Source organism: Alternaria arbusti (assembly GCF_024043155.1).
Source record: "Alternaria arbusti strain BMP 1465 chromosome Unknown scaffold_4, whole genome shotgun sequence".
Lineage (NCBI taxonomy): Eukaryota > Fungi > Ascomycota > Dothideomycetes > Pleosporales > Pleosporaceae > Alternaria > Alternaria arbusti.
In genome coordinates this window covers 1,596,605-1,615,068 of record NW_026249944.1, presented here as the reverse complement: position 1 = coordinate 1,615,068, position 18,464 = coordinate 1,596,605, and the positions used below count along the sequence as shown (strand labels likewise).

Here is an 18,464-nt window from a genome sequence, read left to right as displayed (position 1 = left end):
TGCCCCCTGGCTGGGGCTCTTGCGGCAGGCGGGAGACGGCAAGCGTACCGAAACGGAGGACATCCGTACGAGCATGCCAATCAACGCATCGATCGCGCGCACATTGAGCCATGCTCACGACGAAGAGTTTCGCTTATCGTGAGCATCTGCAAGATGCTGACATGCAGCGAGGATTTTCAACGGCGTGCAACCTTGGGCTTTGTGCCACGGTCTACATCAGCCTCTAGCGACGGTGACACCTTTCCCGACCGCTCATACTTTTCCGAGCACAAACAACAGTCAAAATGAGATGTCAGGGGATCTTGTTGGCGCTTGCGCTCTTTGTCGCTGGATCTGGCGCTGAGCCGATACCGCGGGCTGTGAAAGCACCCAAGGTTGACCTGGGCTACGCTGTCTATGAGGGGAGTCATGATGCCAATACCAGCATCAATATCTTCAAAAGGTACTTTTCCGTCTGAGATCTTCCCAATCCTCCAAAGGTTGACCTTGCGCGGCAGTATTCGGTATGCAGCGCCGCCACTCGGAAAGCTCAGATTTGCGGCTCCTCAAGCCCCTGTGCGGAATAGAACGGCAGCATCAGCTTTGAGCGATCCACCAGCTTGTCCGCAGACTGGCGCCTCTTCACAGACCCCAGCGGCTTATGGCTTCACCTCCGCGATCGGAAACGAGGATTGCTTGTTCTTGAACGTATACGCGCCAGCTCACGCGAAGAACCTGCCTGTCTTCTTCTGGATCCGTAAGTCACTTTCCAAGCAATGCACAAAGCGTAGCGGACCTCGCTAACAGGATCAAGATGGTGGAGGGTACGGGCTATTCAGCGCCTCTGGGCTAGACCCCAGCGAATTTATGGCCACGAACAAGAATGGCTTCGTCAGCGTCATAATACAGTACCGCCTGGGCGCTTTCGGGTTTCTCTCGAGTCCAGAGGTGAAGCAGCATGGTGCGCTCAACGCTGGGCTCCTTGACATGAACTTTGCATTGAAGTGGGTCCAAGCTAACATTGCCAAATTTGGGGGCGATCCTAGCAAGGTCACTATTGCAGGCGAGAGTGCAGGAGCAGGCGCTGTTCTCTACCAATCTCAAGCCTACGGTGGGCGGCAGAGAGAAGACCTCTTCCGTAATGTTATCACAGCGAGTCCATGGGTACCCTATCAGCATGATTATGACGATGAACAACCCGCAGAAGCCTATGCGGCGTTCCTTGAAGCATCTGGCTGCTCAAAAACGAAGGAAAGTATGGATTGCCTCCGCGCAGCGGATACCATCGTTCTTCAGAATGCCAGCGCCAGAGTTTCGGAAGCTGGCCCTTTCGGTACCTTCGCTTTCTTGCCAGTAACCGACGGTACATTTGTCCAGGACCGCCTCTCCACAACCCTTACTTCAAAGTCGCTAAAGGGAAGGCGTGTCTTATCGGGTAACATGGCAAACGAAGGCGTGCCACTCTCGCCTCCCACCGCGCGCACGCTGCAGGATTTCCGAGACTACGTTGATCTGACATTTCCCGACTTCTCTGCATCCGACAAAGCCCGACTGGAAGAAACATACTCATTTTCTGGGGATGACCTTGACGTGAAGCCCAATGCTACGCGCTTCGCTACATCTGGTACTGGTCTACCCACGGCACTCAACATGAGTGAATTTGGGACAGGAAATCAACAACGTCTCTTGAACGTTTTTGCGGAGTACGCCTTCGTCTGTCCCAGCTACTGGGCTGCTGGAGCTTTTACAGAGGGCTGGAAGTATCAGTTTAGTGCGCCTCCAAGTTATCATGGCTATGATCTGCAAGCGCTATGGAGCGGAACTCCAACGCCCGGCAAAAGCTTCAAGCACGCTTTCCGTAGGATTTGGGGCAATTTCATCACAAAGAACTCGCCGGTGATAAGCTTCGAAGACGCGAAGGGCGGTGTCGCAAACTCGACGATCCCGCCCGCGACTGGGCATGGTTCGAGTGACATCTCTTGGCCAAAGTGGAACGAAAACCAGCCGGTACTACTGAATATGAATGCTACAGGCGGCATCCCTTCCTTGGTGCAAGCGACAGACGACCTTTACTACTACGTTTATAGCGATCCGGGCGTCAGCAACCAGATCAATTTGGCCGATGCAAATGCATGGGAGGGTGGAAGGGGCGGGCGATGTGAGTTTTGGAAAGCTATGGCAAGCAAAGTACCATATTGACGGGTGGAGACGTGTATGGGCTTGAACGTCTGAGGAATGATGATTGTGAACTACGCTTTATCGCAACTACAATCCCAGTCGCTTGTCCATCGCGGCCAAAGACATACCCAGGATTGACCCGCTTACACACCGTCGTTGAACTCGTAGTCTTTGTCCCATCGCTATGCTGGTCAACAACATGTAGATTTATGTGCACATCTTACTTACAGTGTCCCATGGCTTGCTGCCATCGACGAATCTCAGATCAGTACCAACTCTAATCACGTTATTTGGGTCATAATTCAATGTGGATGCGTGTATCTGACTACTATTAGCCAAGATATACGTCAGCTCAAACCCAAGGGTACCTACCGCAAACGGGTTGTGGAGGACTACGTCGCCCGCTTCGTAGTTCGTCACCAACCAACGCCTGTCAAAGGTGTCAGAATACTCTCGTGGACCGTCAGCGAGCAGCCCTGTTGATAGCATGTTCTGATTGAAAGCGTTCTTCGTTTCTTCGTCGCTCAATCCACTTTCCGCTGCCTTTCGGTTAAAGTCTCCCTCTACCTCACGGCCAAGCGTATGACCTACCAGACTCGTTAACTTTGCTGAATCTTCCATCACGAAGTAGAGGACTCACCTTTCTCCAAGTAGATTAAGCCTCCTCCAGTCAAGCTTACATCGCCCATAGGTACCCAGGCAGTGACACTCGTCGGCTCGCCATGCCGGAGGAAGATCTGATCATAATGTACGCCGATGGCCTTGTTTCCTGGTGTGTTGTTGCGCAATAAGCTTCTACGGACACCTAGAGTGTTGTCGCCCCAGTTTGTCATCCGGGCAATGAAGTCTTTCAGCGCAGGGTGCTTGCAAAACGTCTCTTTGTACCAATCTGCATAGTGCGCTTCGAGCGCCAGACTAACGAACTTCTCCGCTGTCGCTTCTCCCGGCTTTCCATTCCCAGGGACCGCACCAGCGCCAATACCAGGGAAGTCTGCCGCGTCCTTCTCAGGATCGAATATGCCATCTACTGGCTGGGTGTCAGGTTTCAACACGCCGCTCGGTGCAAGCGCCTTGAAGTATTCTTCGCGGGCTTTGAGGACATCGTTCCTTGGTAGTAACCCCTTGAGGAAGACATATCCATCTTCGCTGTAGCGCTGACGCAGCTCTTCCATGGGCATATCTGGAGACGACTCCTTCAACTTTCCGACTTGACTTGGTCGAAGCAAACCATCGTTGACAAAGAGTTTCTTGCCGTTGAAGCTCGGCACGTCTTGCTCCGGTGATAGTGCATGGGGCATGATGAATGATGTGATGAAGTAGCAATCGGCTTCGAATTGTCCGTACAGGGAGAGACAATATTTGGGTGTCTAGCTTATTGCTAAAATCTTCCGGCAACGTAAACGTGGTGTAAACCTATCGCCACTGCCATATCTGTACACGACAGACGAGTGTGCCGGGGAGACTTACCTCTTTCGTCCCTGCCAAGATGTGGGGTAGGAAGCGGGGCTAGTCGCCGCTGTGACACGCTATCTGGATTTTCCGAAGCCGCGGACGCGATCATCAAAGCCCGTCCTTAGTAACCGGTGGAACATGGTTGGGCACGACTCTGCTCATCTCGGCGGGCATTCCTCGTCCTGGACCCCTTTGCGCATCGTTATCGCGCGTGTCCCAGCTTCGTAAATTAGCCCGCACACGCATCCTTCGCGATTCCACGACTACGTTAAGGTTTATCGCAAATGCCATGGTACGAGACTTCGCATCCTTTGCGCACGACCTGGACATCGCTTAACCGTTCGTAGCAATCGATGCCGCACGCGTCATTATCGATGTAAGCTGGAAGCCTCTCGCTAGTGATGCCGGCATACTGATGACGTTGCGATAGGTGATGGCAAGCAGCCGGCATGTGCAAGGTGTGCGCAGGCGAAGAAAGAATGCGTCTACGAAAGCGGTAGACGGTTCCGGCGGTCGTCAATCTCAGATTCGTTCAGTGTTGAACAACCTTGGGTGTCGTACCCTCCGCGAAGTGAGAACTTACCCGGGTCTGTTGCATCTGTCGCTGACACGATTTGGCAGTCCAATTTTTGGACGAATCGAGCGAAATTCGCTCTCAATATGTGCAGGATGGCTATTCTCCATTCGACAGCCCTTCAGTTCATGCGCCATCACCCAGCTGTACCCCTGGAAGTGCTCCGGGTACTGCTTTGACTCCAAACTCAACCTTGTTCACCCCTACGGAAAACCTCACAGTCCTGTCGTTACTAAATTCGGAATCTCCTGTGCAGCACCAAGCACCTGCGCCTCCAGCATTACATGGCCACCGAGCGAACACAAGCACGTACCAGCCACATCAGGAAGAGGGAGTTAGTACCTTTGTGTATCAACAGCCTCCCGGTGAACCTGTCCTATGGCCGTTGGAGCATGAGCAAGAGGCAATGCTGCTGCAGCATTACATCGAGAACGTCGCATTATTCGTGAGTATTTTGTCCGGAGAATGGGCCTTTGACTGACGAATGCAAGTTCGACATGGTCGACACCAGAGATCATTTTGGGGTTCACATCGTCCAGATGGCTAAGCAAAATAGTACCTTGATGTATGTAGTGCGTCTACTGCGTATATGCGTTAGCAATCGACTAATCATCACTCTTATTCAGGAACGCCATTCTTGCGCTATCTGCTCGTCAGCTTAGTCGAACCACCGACTTCGACCCTTACATCGCAGATGCCTACTATCAGCGATGCTTTGACACGCTGATTCCAGCGCTGAACGACAACGTCACCATCAAAGAAGAGCCGTTACTTGCTGCAACCGTCATCTTGCGACTCTTGGAAGAGATGAACATCTCGATTATCGGCTCCGACCCCCAGGGCCATTTGTTCGGCACCCAGGCTATAATCCGTGCTGCTGAACAATCATACGCTGCAACATCTGGACCTGATCGGCGGCAGGCTATCTACTGGGCTGCTTTTCGTCAGGAACTGTGGATCTCACTCATGACGCAACGCGCGTTTAAATTACACATCTTCCCCGCTGATCGCTCACTCGAGCCGGCTAACGACTCCATCTGGGCTACACGAACGATTGCTCACCTCGGCGACGTGAGCAACTTCGTCTTTGGGGAAGGTAGAAACAGCATTGCTCGCTACAACCAACTGATGGACGAGAACAGATCCTGGACACAGTGTAGGCCTGACAGCTTCGACCCATACTATTTCCGGCAAGATCGAGACGGTAGCGGGAGAAACTTCCCGGACATTCGTTTCCACCAAAAGACCCACGTTATGGGCACCCAGTATAACCTCTTAGCTCATATGCTGCTGATTGTACATGATCCGACGATTCCGCAACTTGGACCAGCACACAAAGCATCACGCGCTATTGTGGATAGAGCCGTGCAAGACAACGTCCGCACACTATGCGGAGTGGCCCAATCGAACTCCAAATGGTTTCCTTGCAAGTTTGTTGCCTGCTTCGCGATCGCATTAGGTAAGCTCATTCCGATCCCCTAACGCGACTATGACGAGGAGTAGTCGTGTGTAACATTTGTATTGCTTCTATATCTAACATTCCCAGTCGGCGATCGCTTCACGCTTCGTGAGGATCAAGAACAGCTTCGCGATCTATGGTATGCCTGTGAACGATCGCATGGCTTTCCTCCCACAGCGGCCATTAACCAACTCGAAGAGTCGTGGGGTTGGCACAACTCTTGAAATACATGATGCGGCTATCTCCGACCGCTTCAGCTACCTTATCACGCCTTTGGACTCATCATAAAGCCTAGTTGAATGCATTCATGCGCCTCGGGTCGAAATCACCGGGCATATAAGGCCCAAATCCCATTCCGGGGTTGAACTGGTCCAGCTCATCTTCATCGAATCCCGCTCCGTAAAATGGCATTGGGTTGCCATGGTCACCTGTATGTCCGGGACGAGCCGGGCCCTCCCACTTCGTGAAATGATGCTTTGGTCTGCGATGTCCCGCTGGCGGCTTCCCATTGCCGTGCTCTTCGGCTAGATCGTAGACTCTATGCAGTCGTTTGTCGACAGGAAGCCGTTCCCTTATTTTCGCATATTCAGCCTTGATGTTCAACAACAGGGGATATATGCGCACCCGCTCTACAAAGTCTTTCTCTAGAGCTTTCTTCAATATGCTACTGAGTTCTCTGGTATAGCTGGAGCCTGCCGGTTGTTCTTTGTCCCATCTTTGACCATGGGGGAACTCTTTGCTTCGCGGGCTTACGATTCCGGTACATGCGCAGACCATACTCAAGCCTAGTTGCCAGACATCTGAAGCGCCGCTGAAGAGTGGAAATTCTGGAGCGTCGAACCCAGGCGTCCCCCCTGGTTCCATTATAGCGCGTTCTATACTACGCTCAAGCGACAGATAGTCTTCAGTTACTGCTAATCCAAAGTCGGCAAGCTTCGCTATAACTGTATCACCTTCCATCGTCAGTAGGATGTTCGCAGGCTTGATGTCGCGATGATATATTTTACTCCAACCGGACAGGAATATCTCGTCATCGGTCATATTTGGCTGCGGGCCACGGTGACAGTACGTAAGGGCAGACGACAGTTCAAAGAACCATCTCCATATCTTATGTTCGTTGACGTGGGCGCCCATAGCAACATTGAGCGCGACGTCTGCCAGGTTACCTACTGTACAATACTCCAGATACACAGTTCCGTCTGGTTTGCGCTTATCAAAAAAGTGGTCCACCATCTTAGTAATATTCTCGTGGTCCTGGACCTGGTGCAAGATCTGGATTTCTTTGCGCGGTACATCGTTCTCGAACGCCTCTTTGTTGAAGCGCTTCTCAATGAATACCATAACCCGAGCTTTTGGATTGCTACATTGGACTTTGCTTATGCCGCCGTTCAGACCTCCGCCCATGCTACCGAGCTTCTGGATTACTGTCCATTTTTCCCTCGGTTTTGGTTGATAGTCTACGGATAGCTTCTTGCAAATTTTGGGCATCGCAGTCCCAGGATATCGCCGTTGGTGTGAAATTTTCAGGGGTGTGGTCAACGATGGGCCCAGGGGAAATTTGGTTAACGTTGTGGAAGGTGGCAAAATGCAGGTTCAACGGACCCGTTCTCTTGTTTGAGTAGCCTGCGATCGGTCTCAGCGATCGTTTTTATCACGATAGCCCTTCCATTGTTGTGTTGAAGGCGGAAAGTGCTACATCACGCTTTTGTGATGCGTAAATTGACCAGGATGCAATGCGCGTCTCGTGGTTCATACTTGTCTCGCTGATGACTCCTCATGTGACGTGGTATTTTTAAGCATAGCAAACCTTTCTGCTTCAAATAGTGAGAGGACTCACGTACTTCTAGTCACGGAGTCAGCAAGACCATCATCATCATCATCATCATCATCATCTCATAACAACCTCACCGCAACATCTCATCGAATGTCACGGAATCTAAGATCTCGTGGGCGTGGTCGAGGGAAAGAACCCATCACAGATGATCCAATGGATCTTGACTACTCGCCAGACGATGTGGAGATGCAGGACCCGCCGCCAGAGGCTCTGTCGCGCCTTAGACCTCGAAAGCCTCCATCTTCGCAAGCCGTAACTACGGAAGAGTCGCCATTCTGGACAGACCCTTCACACAGAACGCCCTTGCCGGAAAGCTCGCCCCCTCCAGCGCCTCCAAGGTTGAAGCAACCTATGAAACTAGATCCTCGGAACAATCATGTTGGCCAGCCTCCCGGATTTGTTCGTGGGACAGCTCCTCTTGTGCGCGATACTGGTGAGGAACGCTGGAAAGATGGAGTACTAAGCGGCAGCGCACTGATCCGGATGCTGGAAGATCTATCGCGCAGCACCAAGCGCGAACACTGGCAGATCTGTGTCTTGCTAGATGGCTTCGCCGTAAAGTTCGGTCGCTTCCACAACCTGGATGGTCTCATAGTGGCGGATACATATGAGACGTACATGCTCATGCTCGCACGTAAAGTTTGGGTTGATCACACTGGCGAATTTGCTGGAGGAGATGTTCTCTGGGTACCAGGACTAGAACCTAGAGCCATCACCGATCAGGACTGGGAAGCCAGCGCAAGGCTAAACTTACCGGAGTTACCTGTCAAACATTACCAGCCGCCTTGGTTGGCGGCGGAGAATCAGTATATGCACCGCGTAATGCAACGGCCACAAAAGGGGGAGATTGTCTTCAAGGGCTGGGTTGATGACATGAAACGGGAAAGAGACATTCGAGAGTGTGAGAAAATTGATCAAGGCACGCCCAGCGATTACCCTGTTGTTTCCACATCAAATACAGAATGAAGGGTACTAGGCGTCGATACTTCCAAGGTTTTAGTAGCAGGACGTTCCGTTTTGGCCTAGGCAGCGATCAATTGAAGGTACATCGATAACGAGAATGCTTTAGGTAGTCGTAGAAATGTGACTCTACAGCATGTAGTCAACGGTGAATGTGAACAGCTACATCGATCAATACCTGGGTAGTCGCGCGGAGGAGACACGCGATCATGACGTCATCATTCTGGAGTTGCACTAGGCTTCTTAGGGATGAACATCAACGAAATGCTCTACACTTCTGCACAGCAGCAGTCCACTCCGCCTTGCACAGGTGTCGTACGATGACTACGGCATGACTGATAAGGAGCTGGAAAGAAAAGTCATGCGCTCTCGCTCACAGGTCTAGCTCAAGGTGTCCAGCGTGGGCACAGAGAAATCTTGGGAAGGGCCGCCGAAATCCCGACCGGAAAACGAGCATCAACTCACTCAACGCAAAAGTCAAATACTGCACCTGCAGTAGGAGCATCATGGGATGCATGACTTCAGTCGATCGATTAGGCGAAGACATCCGTCTTCGCTGGCCTGTATGCGACCTCCAGTCAGCTGCACCTGCACCTGCACCTGCGAGCTCACCGTTCTTCCAGACCCCCCAAACCATTACCCCTCCTCATACTCTTTGTTCTACAACGACGCATTGTGATCACTGCTGCAGCTGTAAACTATCGACTTGCTAATTCCTTCATCTCCCCCCTTATGCATCATCTGCTATTTTCAAACATTTGTTGATCGTTCCGGCCCGCGTGCATCTGACGTGCGTGTGCACAGCCTCAATTCCGGGTTGGCGGGCATAGTAAACCACAACTCTTGGTAGCGGCGACAGCGACCGTGCCTCTGTTCCGTGTAACGTTGCGCTTAGGCTTGCACATGCTCATGCAGCGGAATGGTCGTTCAGCGCAGAAGCGGTAGTGTTACCTAAAAAGGGAATGGCGAGAGAGTCGCGGTGATAGTGTGGTGCTTTGCCTACAAAAAGGTATGGTGTGTAGCATTGCCACTTGGACACTCACTGGCTATACTGTACTTTTCGGTGATTAGAACCTCATTGATACATTATGCAGTCGAAAGTGCTGGGTCGAGATCTTGGCCCGCTGGGTATGCTACAGCATACAACGTGCGCATGATAAGCTTTTCCGCCCCCAAACTCCCCGCATCTACTTTGCTCTCTTTCGAGACTTACGTGCATTTACTTGGTCCTTAGGTACTTCCGTGTTACCATTAACGTGGTTAGTGATGTGTAGACTGGTCAGTTGACTACGCGCAGTTGTAGGAGTGTACCATACATGATTTCCAAGCCTTCGTTTTCTCACAGCATGCGGAACCTAGTAATGTGACGGTACCTAGATAAGCCCCAAAAACGTGGCATGGAAAGGGTGTGACTCAGAACTTCAATGATTGGCCAGCCTTCAAAAGTACGTATCACCGACCATGTTCATGCCGCTCTCTTGTCAAGCCGGATGATGACCGGCCAGGTACATCACGCAGTCAATTTTTCGATCCGCACGAGGCTGTCCGCAAGGCATATTTCCATGTCTTTGTCACATCTCATGTAGCTGTCCGGATCTCTACTGAACAATGTCCAATTTGCTTACAGCGAAGTGACAACGTCAAACATGCTAGGCGTGAAGGGATGTACTATGGGTGACTACTCAGCTCAATTTAGGTGTGCTAGCGCGATACCCGCCCGGAGACACCTGTCCAACAGTATTGACCATGTTCCCTATCGTGACTATCAGCTACACCAGTATTCACTTTGGAAATTGTATCCATGCAAATTACTCTTTCGTACGCATGGTGTCAATCAATGTAGGGGCCGAATTCCCTTTCCGGTAAATATCTGACCCTTACAAGTTCTATTGGCGTGACACCAATGTAGGCAATACATATAATCGAACGATAGACCGGCCCGGGACAGACGATCGCGGGGGCGGTGCCGCAACGCTGCATCATCCCCATGACTGCAGCAGTCATGCGTATATGGTTTACTTCGATATCAATATGTGTTGAGAAACACGGATGATGTATTAGAGTCAGGTATCATGAGCGATGTGCCGGGGCTATATGCAGCCTAGATATTGTTTGGCCCATCGAAAAGCCGGCGATATGGAGTAGTGACTCCAAATTTGGGTCTGGAGCCTATATCTCGTCAGCCTTCGCGAAGGCTGACGAGATTAACATTCGCATGCGGAAGGAACGTGAACTTTGATATTATGCAGTATATTTGGTTTTGATTTGTTGGGATGATCTCTTTCTCGATGGCCGTATTCATCTCCGCGTACCCCTCCACCTCGCTTCTAGTTCGCGAGCCCTTGCTGACGCTTCTTGTCTCTTTTTCGCTGCCATTTCCGCCTGGCTTTGTTGATAGTCCGGAAGTTCATCATCGGATCCTTGAGGGTCATTCAGCCCCAGCAGGTTCAGTTCAACTGTAACGGCGTCCAGGTGCGATGGTGGCTGCCATTGCTGATAAGCATCGAGAGGTGGATTGGGCACCGACATCGTGTGGTTCAGTGCAGGTGCTGCTCGTGACGAGATAAGCGGCGGTGGCTCAAAATTCTGCCAGTCATCTCTCTGTTCCCTTTCAGGCCGCCGTGTTGGTAGGGTTCTCGACGAATGCTGAGGATGTTGAAGAGGGATTGGGATAGTGTCATTAGTGTTTCTTCGGGCGAAAAGTGAACCTCGAAGTTGCGGTGGGCCGGTTGGTGAAAAGGACTCGTTGTCGTTTGGTAGACCGGTCATAGCCTCTGCGAAAAGATGAAATTGAGACACGTCAGTGAAAGCCTCAGTAGGAGAGCCCCATGTTGTGTGCGGCCGTGGCCGACTAGAGGCGTTGTCGCGGGCCGTAACGCCAAGCGTAGATTCGGGGAAAGTGCGCGATCGTGGTGTTGATGCTGTCTCGAAGTAAGGATTCATAGAAACAGCACGTTGTTGTAGAGGCCGGGAGGACTGCGATTGTGGTGGCAGCGAGTACGGTTGGTACTGCACGGCGTCTGAGTGATTTGAGGCTGAAGAATGCGCCCGAGGATAGGTCGCCAGGTCCTGATAAGTAGATTGACCGAACCCGTAGGGAGAGTTCGGCATGCTTCTGGAGTAAGTGTGGCGGTGCTGGCTGTTTGTGTCTACGTTCAGGCTGGCCGAGTGCCGTTTTGGTTGATACGGTTCCGGTCGGAGATGGGTTGACTCCGGTTGCTCTGAAGATTCGCGTCGGAGAAACCCTCGCAACAAGGTTGGCTTGTGAGATCGTTTCTCTGGACCGGATGGCGATGGTGGTAGTGGCTTGTTAAGGTTCGAGCCGCTCGTAGGACATACACTGATCCGCTGCGAGGTTGCTTTGTAGGCGGATGGCTCTAATCGATGGCCATGCTCCTGTTGTTGTGCAGAAGAGGCAGGCATATTTAGCCACAGCTCATTCTCAGTCTGCAAGCGGCTGGAACGGTGATTATGTTGTGCCATGTATTCCTCGTCTTCGTTGTGCGTCGAGCCGCCCTGGAGGTGGAGAATAAGTCGATTGGAGGATAGAACTAGCTTGCTTGTAGACGAGATGTCGTCAAGCTTATAGTTCGACGATGCGGTCGGGATCGTCAGCAGCTGGGCGCCGGGTAGCATCCTAAAGAGAGCTGCACCGTATGCAGATATGTCCAAGGCTGAACGCAGGGATGCGCAGACCAGGCCTAAGAGCTTGGTGTTGAATGTGGAGGTGAGGTGCGGCTTGAGGGCGTTGCGCTACTGCACCACTGTAGTATTCGAGCGAGTTTAAACGATGCTAATAGCCGATTCGCAGATCCGATAGCTCCAACTGTTCTATGCTTCCGAAATCCCGGGTGCGTGGTATTGCCAGTGGAACAGGTGCGATACATATGGTTGGCAACCTTAGTGCGGCGTAGCAGAGGGGTGGCGGTGGTCGTCGGGCGCAGGGGTAAGGCGTGAGCTGGTAAATTGCCATGTGTAGATGTCGGAAGGGACAATCCTTACAGAAGGACGTGCAGATTGCTTAAACGGTGCATGTTCAAGTCATACCAACGGGGCCAAGACAGAGAATCTCCAATTGAAGCTCAGATCTGACGGAAATGGATGTGAAATTAGAGGACTCCATATCTGGGTTCATCTGAAAGGATTTTGAGACGCATTGCTGGCCTAACTTTTCAGGCCAAACGCCCAAGCTTCAACAAGGCTCGCCGTCTTCGATACGGGTCCGGCACCTGAGAAACCCTTCCAACGCCCTACGCATTACTGACATGATATTACCGAACAGTAAGCGGTGAGGCTCAAGGCGGTACGTGGTCACTCGACCTTTGTGCAGCCAGCCGCTCGCCTCCCGAGGTCTGCATTCAGCGCAACAACAAGGAGGGCGCTGAGGGAACGCGCCCAGCGGCAACAATCCTACTCTGAGTATGCAACGAGTCGGGCAGGTGGCAATGGGTAACGGAAGACGCGATCACCAAGGACCATTGAGATGAAAGAGAGTACGCCAGCACTGCCTCCCCTATCTCCTAATTTTAGATAGAGGGCGCGCTAAGCACCAACGTGGCAAGTACTTCGTAGCCGAGGCTGCAACACATCCATGGCAGCGGTCCCCTGTCCGCGTGCATCCTCAACCATCACTGTCGCGTCCAGATATCACCACACCTTCTCAGCGGCAACAACAAGAATACTCGGAATACTTGTTTCTTGTGCGTCTTGTCAATCCGTTTCTGGCCCTACCTATTTTGTCAGAGCCCGTCTGGGCTGAGCCACATGAACGCACAGGTGCTGATGCGCATCAGTGCGAACGGGCGATGACATAGATTAGCTCGGCATTCCATTGTCTCGTGATGCTTTCAGCTGCGGAACAATAAGGAAACATTACTACTGCCCTTTTTTCTTAGCACTGGACCATAAGGCGCTGGAGAGCGGTACCGAAGGCTTTCATCATCGATCTAAAGACATCTCTTTAGTCACGGACCTTGGGCGTGACGCTTATCAACAAGGCAGACTTCGTCTTCATCATCTGCCGCCTTGACATCGTCTCTCGCGATGTAAGACAGTTGGCGATGTCGAGCTATGGCGTCACGACGCTGGCCTTATCGAATCAGCCACTTTCATGAAAGACCTGCGTCAAACCCCACAGAAATTACTCCAAGTCTGAATTACAGGCACTGCATTGTGTCTAATGCCTTTTTCCGATTAGCCCAGTCGTGATGTGTATATGGAGTACTCTTGCGACCGTCGACGAGATTCAGTGCCCATTATAACTCGGGTTCGTCACATGGTGGGTCAAGAAGGGAGCGGTGAACACGTCTTTCGCACGTACTGCGACAAAGCTTGACAGACGGTACAGGACTCGCAACCCCGAAGAGATCGCACAGCACTTATCAACGTGATCAATTGCGCGTATCGATGCCAGGGAGTCTCTTAAACAGGAGGCAACTGCGCATCTGACAGTACACAAGACCACTACACCGACAATGCACATTCACGTAGCCGCGACACCCGTGGGTTCGATTGCTTCAGTCTTGGTATGACATCGAGAACTGTGGATTGTTTTGTTGATCGTTGGAGAGTTCACTCTCATCCAGCCCCTCACTGCCCGGCCTTAGGCCTCCAAGCCAACACTGAAACTCGCATGGACAGCCGCCTTCCGCCTGGCCTCTGAATACTTTTGCATTGAGGCTGTGACCGGCAGGGATCAACCTATGCAGAAGTGGAAGTGTGTACAATGGATCAGCGGGACCGGAGTAGGCTTTCAGTTGACGGTGCACATGTCAGATCACAAAGGCCTTGCTCCATAGCCTAAAAGGGAAGCTGATTCATATCCGAAGGATGGCATTGCGCAATATCATGACTGAATCCATGTCTAACATAAACCCTGACGCTAATTCGGCACTACCTCCTAGACTTCGGAAACGACTATCTCTGGCTTCTTCTGCACGCGCATGGGCGTCGGCTTGACCACCCCGACCTTCGCCGACCAAGTATCGGACCGATCATCTTCAAGCTGGATGCCTTTCTCGCCATACTCCATTTCTTCAGACCCCTGCAGTCGTCGCGCTAGCATATTTCTGGCCATAATTGCGTACCGTGCGAGCACGAACAGCGCAATCATTCCGCCTGCATAACCCAAGACATGCAGAACGATGCTGGCGTTGCCGTGTGCCGGGTTCATCCACTCATACACGTAGAAGCCCTGAGTATACCGCGTGAGGTACGAGAGCCCAAGGTAAATAGACAAGACTCCAAGGACAACCGACAGATGATGCCACGGCTGTGGCTCGGTTGCTGATAGCATGATCTCAGTCACAGCAAAGACGCTGTTGAGACCGTGAACGGAGATGTTGATCCACTGTTCGAATCGTCCAGCTGGCCACCCAGAGTTCATGGTACCCCAAAAGACGATCGTGACCAAGAACGGAAATGAGGTCATGGTGGAGTAGTACATGCTATGCAAGAGCTGCAAGTACTTTGGCCACGTGTGTAACCATGTTCGTTGCCGGGACGCATACATGAATGTGTGTACGCTCGAGACGAGGAAGTAGAAACCGAGTGACCAGAAGGTGAGGTAGGTGAAGAATGAGAACGACTGCCCGATAGCTGCATTGCCTTGTTGGATGGTATAGGATCCTATGTTCACATCTTTGAGTTTGATTGTAGCCGTCTCGTTCGCCAGCCAGGTATAGCATGTTATGATGGTCGTGAAGCAGTATATGCTCAGCAAGCCACGGACGCATGCGAGGACGACGGGTGAGACGAAGTGCGAACGGACGAAGTTGTATGAAGGATCGAAGCCGGCCCTGGGCACCCCCCAGGTTTCGTAGGTGAATAGCTTCATGATGTTTGGAACGAGAGTGGAGTTTATGAAAGTAACGAGCGAAGAGCAGATGGCCTGCTATGAACGTATGCAACTCCCAACGCAGAGTCTGAAAGGTAGTCGGGTAGCGAGCCGTGTCTCAAGAAAAGGAACGGGTGCATGATATATGGATCAACCGCACGAAACAATACTCAGAGGGCTTCTTACCGCACTGATGTTGTGAAAGATGGATACAGCAAGCCACATGAAGGCCTCAGTTCAGTGAATGCATCCTTTAGCAACGCCACAAGATTCCTATCACATACCAACATCTGCATCACTGCGCTATCGCGATGCAAAAGTCAGTAGTACCAACCAAATACTTTCTAGAGTACCGTTCATTCAAGCCTTACGCCAGCCCTATGGAATTCAGTACGTGGCCCTCGCGCTGTGATTCCTCAGCCATCGCAGATGAAGGCTTGTTATCAGCCCACAGGCGCCTACGGGGCTACCGAGGGCGTTCACGCGAGTACACCATGCTTCGCCTAGCTATTCGTTGTGATGCTGGAATTGGTTATGGTTCAGCTGGCCAAATGGCGTTAGCGAAGGGGTAGCGCCCAAAAGGGTGTGGTGCGGACCGGATTAGTGCTAGTTCAAGCACCAGCGTTACGGTAGCCTTGCTTTTCAGCGCATACTACGTGCGCCCAGATCGATCGAAGTGTGCGGAGGTCGTGATGCGGACGATGTTTGCATGTATGCGCGAAAGCGTATTGCGCATTGTGGTGCGTGTTGGGAGATGATGGGAAGGTACGAGTCGAAGAGTTCGGAGCAGGACTAGACCACAGCCTGAGTCAAAGGCGCACTCTCTTCATTCGGTCCGGAGGACGTGTGCTGGCGCGCATGAAGGAAACCTCAACTCTGGCCAGCTGAGAAGCTCCGATGCCGCGCCTCGTGCAACACCAATTGACATATACGAGCACTACTCTCGGTTGTTCTCTCCTTCCAAGCAAGGGCATTTATCACAAAGCACATTCGCGCGTTCTTCAATTGTGCTTTCCGGTTACGTCATAAAAAGGTGCATGATGCTTCTCAGTTTCCAACTTCGCCTTCATCTACAAAAAGCACTGCACGCCGAAACGTCGAAGCACAACACTCATGTCGCTTGTTGCAACATCGATCTAGTACCTGGGGACAACATTGATGAATCGAAAGACAGAAGGAATTGTCAATCAAGGCTATTGAAGAAAATGTATTAGGTTATTGTACATTCGCGACCTGTGTAGTTGGCTGTGTAGTCGACAGTATGGACTGAGACCAGCGTCTGTTATTGCCATGAGCTTGTCGTGTTCATGAAAGCCTTTTCAAAATTACTAGCTACCTCTTACCAGGATCAGGCAGAATTTTGTGACACTCGCAGAAGGATAGAGTCGCGACGTAAACTCCAGTTACAGTATCACCTACGAGCGGGACCCTTACGGGACTTCTTCAGCCAACCTGTTTCCTTGGCCTTGGTGACAACGTTGATACCAGCAGCCTCACAAGCTGAGGCAAGCTTTCGCAACTTTGCGAGGGCCGAAGAATTCTCGGTCATGGGCCTCCTGTAGCTAACGAAGAGTGTTGTGAAGTCAGGACACCTCCCTCCAATGGTTTTCGCTCTCACAAACAGTTTCATTACCAGCAACATCTTGTCCCAGCTGCAATCGCGTAGAATGAGCGTCTGGAGCAAGTTGCTCATCGTATTGATCACGATTGAATGATCGATCCGATCCTGAGGCATTGCGTTCACCTTATCAGACAACAAGTAACGCGTCTCAACGTCCAGATACTCCAGCACCCAGTACCTAGGCAGTGGGCTCATGCGCAAGAAGCCAAGCTTGGGAACAAAGTCCATGGAGCTGATCGTTATTTTCTTCAGCACAAGATCATTGTGGCCCAGTTGATCGACCATCGGCAGATCTTTGTTCCCGATGTAAGTATCGTGAGACTTGTAGTACTGCACACCGCTGACCGTATACTCGAAGGTTTCGAGGTACCTACAGGCTGTAACCATACATGCGACAGCTGCAGGCGTTGCATAACAACGTAGGAAGCGAAGGGTGTCGATGTGTAGCGTGTCTACCCTCAGATTTCGGATCTTGGGCTGCGTCAGACTCATGTCAGAGAATGTCAGCTCATCCAAACTTGAGAGTGTCATGATATAGCGACAGCTGTCAGAAAGCGCCTTGTCGGTGATGTCGGATAATTCCAGAACGCGGATTGCGGAGAAATCAGCCGTGGGTTGAAGAGACCTCCTTAAAGGCAGACAGTGTGTGCTGCCGCGCAGGACAAGGTTATCCAGGCGGCGAAAGACTGAGAACAAGAGGAGGAGGATAGCTCGGTCCTCGCCACGCGAAAGCGCTTCACACCATTCCTGTTTCGCGTGCGATGACAAAACCCGGAAGGAGTTTATGGTTTTCTTGTATTTCGCCATGGCGCCATCATCGAGTGGGTGAAGCTCGGTCGGGCGGAGATAGGGCGAGCGTCGAGTGATGATGAGAGTAGTGAACACTGAAGCCATGATCATGACACGATCAGTTGTGTTATCTTTTGTGTCTGAGCCGTAAATGGGTTGTTGCCGGATGACACCTCCAGAGGCGAACAGGTACTCAGCCAAGTCGAACGCGGTGCGATTCGCTTCGCCACTTGTTTCGAGACATCTACCCGCCTGCAGAAACTCGTTCGCGACATGCGAAAGGACGTTCGAGGCATGGCACATATTGACCAGAGCCGAAGGGGTGTCGGTGACATAATCCAGAGTGTTACGTTGGAGCTCGACGGGCATGGCGCTCAGGCAAGGCTTCACCTTGTTATCGTAATGTGTATGGGGACGAGGTCCAAACGCTTGCCTTTGAGATGTCAGTATTAACTTAGAACAACCTTAGCATTGTCGCTCACACGCTGGCCATGATCTTGGGCGTTTCTGGTTCGGTTGCTCTCCGGGGTGGTAGATGGTGACTGCGGACTTGCTCGTGGTCGCTCGTCTTGATTGACCGTATGGCTGTACACGACGAAGCTGGAGGACTTCTGCGTAGCAAGCGTAGCAACGTAACTGTGCGAGACGTCAATAACAGTTTAGCAGGCGGCCAGGAATGCAGACTACTCACGGTGAGGTCTGTCGGACTCGTGTGTTGGCGTTGCAGTGCCGCAGTAGAAGCCGCTTCGTTATCAGAATGCTTGAATACCGATGAGACGTCTG

At 51.8% G+C, this 18,464-nt stretch overlaps 7 protein-coding genes across 7 annotated transcripts; 3 read left to right on the top strand and 4 right to left on the bottom strand.

Moving 5' to 3' along the window:
• Window positions 1-284: 284 nt before the first annotated feature.
• J4E86_004192 (uncharacterized protein) lies at window positions 285-2,178 on the top strand (the record flags this gene model as incomplete). Its single annotated transcript, XM_051444736.1, has 3 exons — window positions 285-442; window positions 498-736; window positions 794-2,178. The coding sequence occupies 3 exons, from the start codon at window positions 285-287 to the stop codon at window positions 2,176-2,178; spliced, it is 1,782 nt and encodes a 593-aa protein (XP_051304361.1).
• Window positions 2,179-2,300: 122 nt separating this feature from the next.
• J4E86_004191 (uncharacterized protein) lies at window positions 2,301-3,455 on the bottom strand (the record flags this gene model as incomplete). The annotated part of the gene is made up of 4 exons (XM_051444735.1): window positions 2,301-2,339; window positions 2,386-2,478; window positions 2,530-2,744; window positions 2,798-3,455. 4 exons carry the CDS (start codon window positions 3,453-3,455, stop codon window positions 2,301-2,303), a joined length of 1,005 nt encoding a protein of 334 aa, XP_051304360.1.
• Window positions 3,456-4,722: 1,267 nt separating this feature from the next.
• Window positions 4,723-5,866, top strand: J4E86_004190 (uncharacterized protein; the record flags this gene model as incomplete). Its single annotated transcript, XM_051444734.1, has 3 exons — window positions 4,723-4,748; window positions 4,810-5,642; window positions 5,730-5,866. The coding sequence occupies 3 exons, from the start codon at window positions 4,723-4,725 to the stop codon at window positions 5,864-5,866; spliced, it is 996 nt and encodes a 331-aa protein (XP_051304359.1).
• Window positions 5,867-5,933: 67 nt separating this feature from the next.
• On the bottom strand, window positions 5,934-7,130 carry J4E86_004189 (uncharacterized protein; the record flags this gene model as incomplete). Its single annotated transcript, XM_051444733.1, has 1 exon — window positions 5,934-7,130. One exon carries the CDS (start codon window positions 7,128-7,130, stop codon window positions 5,934-5,936), a length of 1,197 nt encoding a protein of 398 aa, XP_051304358.1.
• A 499-nt stretch (window positions 7,131-7,629) lies between these two features.
• On the top strand, window positions 7,630-8,442 carry J4E86_004188 (uncharacterized protein; the record flags this gene model as incomplete). Its single annotated transcript, XM_051444732.1, has 1 exon — window positions 7,630-8,442. The coding sequence occupies one exon, from the start codon at window positions 7,630-7,632 to the stop codon at window positions 8,440-8,442; it is 813 nt and encodes a 270-aa protein (XP_051304357.1).
• Window positions 8,443-14,335: 5,893 nt separating this feature from the next.
• J4E86_004187 (uncharacterized protein) lies at window positions 14,336-15,271 on the bottom strand (the record flags this gene model as incomplete). The annotated part of the gene is made up of 1 exon (XM_051444731.1): window positions 14,336-15,271. The coding sequence occupies one exon, from the start codon at window positions 15,269-15,271 to the stop codon at window positions 14,336-14,338; it is 936 nt and encodes a 311-aa protein (XP_051304356.1).
• A 1,411-nt stretch (window positions 15,272-16,682) lies between these two features.
• On the bottom strand, window positions 16,683-18,050 carry J4E86_004186 (uncharacterized protein; the record flags this gene model as incomplete). Its single annotated transcript, XM_051444730.1, has 1 exon — window positions 16,683-18,050. One exon carries the CDS (start codon window positions 18,048-18,050, stop codon window positions 16,683-16,685), a length of 1,368 nt encoding a protein of 455 aa, XP_051304355.1.
• Between the last annotated feature and the right edge of the window lie 414 nt (window positions 18,051-18,464).